At 31.2% G+C, this 6,151-nt stretch overlaps 2 protein-coding genes across 2 annotated transcripts; both read left to right on the forward strand.

The window, feature by feature from the left end:
• Window positions 1-216: 216 nt before the first annotated feature.
• eIF3j (eukaryotic translation initiation factor 3 subunit J) lies at window positions 217-4,403 on the forward strand. Its single transcript, XM_029301600.2, has 6 exons — window positions 217-388; window positions 552-634; window positions 1,321-1,434; window positions 1,515-1,653; window positions 2,902-3,072; window positions 3,216-4,403. The coding sequence occupies exons 1-6, from the start codon at window positions 373-375 to the stop codon at window positions 3,407-3,409; spliced, it is 717 nt and encodes a 238-aa protein (XP_029157433.2). The 5' UTR covers window positions 217-372; the 3' UTR covers window positions 3,410-4,403.
• Window positions 4,404-4,468: 65 nt separating this feature from the next.
• LOC114929914 (RNA demethylase ALKBH7, mitochondrial) lies at window positions 4,469-6,125 on the forward strand. The gene is made up of 4 exons (XM_029301628.2): window positions 4,469-5,278; window positions 5,403-5,576; window positions 5,661-5,788; window positions 5,871-6,125. The coding sequence occupies exons 1-4, from the start codon at window positions 5,030-5,032 to the stop codon at window positions 6,016-6,018; spliced, it is 699 nt and encodes a 232-aa protein (XP_029157461.2). The 5' UTR covers window positions 4,469-5,029; the 3' UTR covers window positions 6,019-6,125.
• Window positions 6,126-6,151: the final 26 nt, after the last annotated feature.

Below are 6,151 nucleotides of genomic sequence, written 5' to 3' on the forward strand. Positions count from 1 at the left end.
TTCGCACGAAGAGGGAAAATTAAATACTAAGTGAACGAAATGAACCAATGAAAATAATCAATTAGCTTGGAGGTCTCACTTCCGCTTGCCACACCTCGCGAAAATGATTGCGAAAAAAAAAAAGGGAGAGAACGGCGAGAAGAGAGAAAATCGCCTCATTCTCGATCGGTCGCCGCGCACGCGCGCTCGAGCCGTACGTCAGCGCGCATGCGCTCGGCTCCCCCGTACGAAGGAGCGATGGAACAACGCTGGCACGCTTCCTTCGTGATGGCCCGCTTGATTCCGGTTGTATTTGGTGCTCCGACGACGTTCGCGCGGCAGGTTTTCCGCTTGTCTATAGAAACGACACGTGACAAATAATCGACGACAATCATGGACGAGGAATGGGGTACGTAGCCACGACGACTCTCGCCTTCCCCCGGGCTCGTAAATTTCATTGCGGCCGGGATCGCGAGCTCGATTTTATCCCTCTCGCGGACGGGCGCGAACGAAGAGGGAAAACTCCTTATGCGCGATCTCTTTTAACCTCCACGCCTTGTGCGACTTTACAGATGTGGATAACGCCGAGCCGAAATTCGATCTCGCGACGAGATCGAACAAGTGGGAGGGCGAGGACGAGGAGGAGGACGTCAAGGTAAAAGCGACTTTCTTTCTCCCGAGAACGCCGAGGAGCCTTCGTCCTCACGGTTTTCCGCCGCGTGCGAGTCCGCACTTAACCTTCCTTTTTTGCGCGACACATGTCCTGTAATCCAGACCGTCCCGTTAGATTTTTGCTGATCATTGTGATCTCTCTCCTTTTAATTTCTCGCAACTCTTCGTCCTACGTGGTTTTCCTCAAGAAACACGATATCACGCAGATATGTAATTTAAAAATGATATATATGTATGTGTGTGAATATATATATACATACATATGTGTAAGGATGTGCATTTTTATCAAATATATATGACTATGAAATTATTGAAACATGTTTACATCCGAAAAAAATCAAATGATTATTTATGAGATGTTAAATACATTGGATTGATTTATTTGCACTTCTAATTGATAAATATATTGAAAGTATATATTCTTGCTCTTTTTATATTTCTTGTATATACTTAATATAGTTACGCTATAGAATATTTATTCCATATATTGCTTTATAAATGCTTAAATATTCTATTAAATTCTGTATTATATATGATTATTTATTAAAAAATATACATGCAATAAGAACATGGAAACTATTACAATTATTTCTTCTACTTCTGACGATGAGAATGCAAAACACTGTAATAACCATTTTTTTTATTGATTTAACTTCAATAATTCAACAGGACAGCTGGGAAGATGTAGAAGAAGAAAAAAAAGATGTAGAGAAACCAGCAGAAGTACCAAAAACAAAGTCAAAACCTAAAAAAGCATTGGCTGAAAGAATCGAAGAGCGTGAGGTTTGTTTTAATTTTTTTTTGCAGAGGCATGTATTGCTTGTGATTTTATTTATATATTTGTAAAAAATGATACATTTCAGAAGAAGGCAAGAGAAGAAGCCGAGGTGAAAGCAAAGGAAAAGGAGGAAGCACTCACACCGGAAGAAAGGCGAGCTGAAGTTTTAAGACGCCAAAGGTTGCAAGAGGAGGCAGATTTACGACTGGCGATGGAAACTTTTGGTTTGTCGAATCTAGTAGACTTTAGTGATCGTAAACCACATAAAAGAGATAAGAAATGATTTTTCTCATGAATGAAAGATCTGATTCAGAGACCTGATGTCATTTTATTTTGCATCAATATATCTCTATTTCTAATATGTATAATTTTTGTTTGATGTCTAAAAGAGTTTTTTCGTTTTCTTAAAGCTCAGTTCTTATGTAGACATCAGATTTTTAATTTGATAAAGACATTTTTCAAGAGAGTGTATAATTCTCTTGATTATATATTTGTCACATATATATAATTTATATTATAATTCTTCATTTATAATATTGTTTATATTAAATGATGATATTTTTTCTAAATATGCATGAGATGGAGTATAAGCATCTTTGCTTTGCAAGAATAATAGCTATAATTTTTTTTTTTTTTTTGACAAGTGTGATAATTGATTCAAAAATTAACAAATATTAATGCTACACTAACTATTTGGTTTGTGGAAATGATGCGAATTATTTGTCATATGCACTAAACTGTAGAGTATTACAAATTTTATCATTAAAAAGCTATATACAAGGCTATATAAACATATACATATATGAAATATGTATATGTAGGTCTTGAATTATTTTTATTAACATTAATTTAATAATTTCGTGGCATAGTGTAGCTTTATATACAAATTATATTATAATTATCATTTAGCTATACTAGACTTATAATTGATTCATGATAGGAACTGTATCAGAGGGACAGACAGAGAGAAAGAGAATATAATATACAAGCATTTAAATTTATTACAAGCTCTATACATTTAAATTTATTACTGATGTTGTTGTATTTTAATAAAAATTGCTATTCTATGCAAATTGTGTTTTTGTATTGTTGCATCAGTTTTTTGTAACCTTATCTCTCATGTGTTAACTGTCTCCTGTACCGTTCCTGATCAACTCTTTTGATATATATGCAATATAGGATATTAAACAAAATCTGTTTGGCTACACAAACATGTTAGAAATGCAATATTTACAATATAATGTGGCAAGTATTTCTCTCATGCAAGTATTTCCTCTATTCAAATATATATGTAGCATATTAATGAAAAGCTATTCACATATAATTATACTTATTCAATTTAATATGTCTATAAAAAAATTAAAGTCATGAGAAATATTTTATTGTAATTTTTATTATTTTTATTATTTTATTGTTTATTATAATAGTTTCAACATGTATACATAATATCACTCAACAATTTTACATTACAGGTGTACAGGTGACAGAAGTAGCAAATGAATCGCTCGATACCATGGTACCCGACACAAAAGAGGAGTTTGAACAATTTGGCACAGCACTTTCACAAAAAATTAATCAATTTAACAAACACGCAGAATTTCCAACATTTGCAGAAGAGCTTATAAAATCCATTGCTCTTAATTGTTAGTATATCTATTAATGATATTTATTAATATTTTGTAAAATACATGTAGCAATATTATTTTCATCGTAATAAGCTAACAAATATTCATATTCATCAAAGAAACAATATCAATGATTTTATACTTGCCAATATTTGTTTCAGTATCGTCAAATTACTTGAAAAAGGTGAAAACTATAGTTGATAACTTACTTATTGAAAAGCAAAAGATGGAAAGGGGCGACAAGGCCAAAAAGAGCAAGGGGAAAGGAAAAGCGAAGCTTAAAATTGAGGGTGACAACACCTTGTTGAGCGAATACGGTGATTACGTATATGACGAATACGACGATTTTATGTAGCGACTTTTCACATATTCATACATTCTAGTCGCCTAAATAAACGCAGAGAGCTATTGATTTGCAGATTTATACAGAAACTTTATATTTGTATTTTCTGCATATTGAATTGTAACTAAAATGTACAACAGTTTAAACTATAATCCGTGGTACCGTTTACACCTAACAAGATGAAGAAATAGAAATGAAAATTAGTATCATATTATCGATGAAAATGTTTAAAAACAAACACTTCTAACTATAGTGGTGATATAGTACTCGCAGTTACTTAAAAGAACAGAGTTCAATGTTTTATGATTTACATGTTGACTTTTATCGGATTTTTATCCGTGCGTCATTCATTTATTAAATTTTCAATTTAATTTATAATAACAAAAAAGTGATCCGATTGCCAGTTGAAATATTGAAATAAAGATACCAGGGAATCAATCGACCAACACTGGCTAAGGTGAAAAATCTTTTATTGAAAAAGACGCAACGTTTCAACCCCGAATCGGGTCCTCTTCAGTCTGAATGTAATGTTATGTCAGAGTAAGGACCCGATTCGGGGTCGAAACGTTGTGTCTTTTTCAATAAAAGATTTTTCACCTTAGCCAGTGTTGGTCGATTGATTCCCTGGTATCTTAATTTATAATAATATATATTAATATTTTCAACAAACTGAAAATATTGCATGTAATATTTGCGCGACTCTAACTATTCCTCAATTGTGAATCTATTAACATTTAAATAGAGCAGAAAGAAAATCTTAAATAGAGAAGAAATTATACACATTTATATCTTTGGGTTGTAATCGTATCCTGTCAACTGTTAAAAAGGAAATCTCATCTTTATATAGTTGCGTCATTGCAAATTGAATCTTGTAATTACATTATGGAAGTTTTATATGTAACACAGCTTATATATACATACCCATACACACATACTTTTATTGAAGATCAATTACAAGTTGGTTTTGAAAAGAGTATATTCCTAAATAAAGGTTGATTATAAATTATTTTCTCCTTTTTTCTCTATAATTATTCATAGTAGCTAATATACAATTATATTCGCTGTGAAGAGATATGTGTGTGTTACACATTATTTATATATCATTTATATTTATACATAAGATAGAAAAGTACTGTACTATATTTAAAAAATGTATATACCGATAAAAGATAAGATCTCAAGTGCTAAAAGGTGAAAGCCATTTCTTTTCATGCGTTTTTAAGAATTTAGGTCAAGATAAATGATAATATTTCACACACATGTACACACACACACACATATATATATATATATATATATATATATATATATACATCATATAATATTTAATATATTATTATATGTAATTCCAAAATTATTAAGCTCTTATTTTTTTGTTTTTTTGCACATGCATTTTTAAAGATGCATGTAAATTGGCAATTTTGCAGTTTTCTCAAAATCATCAAATGGTCTGAACATAACCTATATACACCTGTTTCCTGTTTAAAGATAATGAGAATTGGTGATTGACATGTGCAATTGTAAAGAAATAAATCAAGTTTGTTAAATTATTTAATTTGCATAATTATACAAGATACATGGTTTTGTGATGTAATTATATTAGGAAAAAAGGAATTGACATCAATTTAGGAAATGGCATTACGTTTATTATTTTACAATGTAAATAGAACATTTTGTCACACTAGCTCAAAATATGTTGCCACTAATAATTCTAGTATGACAGAATCGAATGAAAATATAACAAAGGATTGGAAAATAGAATTATATAACACTATGAAAATCCTTCCAAATTTTATAAATGAAAAAGAGGAAGATATCCTGCTACAAGAGGTTGATCCTTATATGAAACGATTGCGCTATGAATATTCACACTGGGATAATGTTAGTGAAATGAGATTGATTATTTATAAAGATTATTATCGCTATATTTATGAGTATATTTATTTAATTTTAATATTTATAAATATTTTAATTTCTTGAATGTATTTATCGGAACTGTTTTTAGGCAATACATGGTTACAGAGAGACAGAATGGAAAAAGTGGAGCAAAGATAGTTCGCAAGTTCTTGATAGAGTTCGTAAAGAAGCATTTCCACCTGAAATGACACAGCTCTCCCTTGTACATATATTAGATTTAGCCTCCGAAGGATGGATAAAACCCCATATTGACAGTATCAGGGTAACTATAAAGAATTGCCTTTATTTTTTAAAGCTTTTTCTACTTGAAATGTTTTTTATATATTTTTACCGAAATGTTTTACAGTTCTGTGGGGGCATTATTGCAGGATTAAGTTTGCTGACCGATAGTGTGATGAAATTGACAATGGAGGGGCATAAGAAAGAATGCACCGAGTGTTTCTTGCTACCAAGAAGATCATTATATATTATGAGGTATTCTCTCTTTCAATTTATTATATATAATCTTTCCATTATTATCAAGTCCTCATTATAAATATATTTACATATATTTCAGTGGTGTTGCTAGATACAAGTACAATCACGAAATTCTCAAATCTGAGGAATCATATTTTGAGGGACGACACATACCAAAAGGTAGACGTATCTCCATAATATGCAGAAGCGAACCTGATCCTGAAATTAGTAAAAACTCAGGTGCATAATTAAGAAATTGTGATGCAAAGATCTCTGTAAATATTTCAAGTTTAATTGGAGCAAGAGAGGAAGAGTGAAACACGCTTGTGAATAAAATATATTATTTAAAAATAAACTCAGAATATTGATATAGGATTGATT

The sequence above is a fragment of the Nylanderia fulva genome, unplaced genomic scaffold (genome assembly GCF_048542155.1).
Source record: "Nylanderia fulva isolate GAGA-0341 unplaced genomic scaffold, ASM4854215v1 Scaffold9, whole genome shotgun sequence".
Lineage (NCBI taxonomy): Eukaryota > Metazoa > Arthropoda > Insecta > Hymenoptera > Formicidae > Nylanderia > Nylanderia fulva.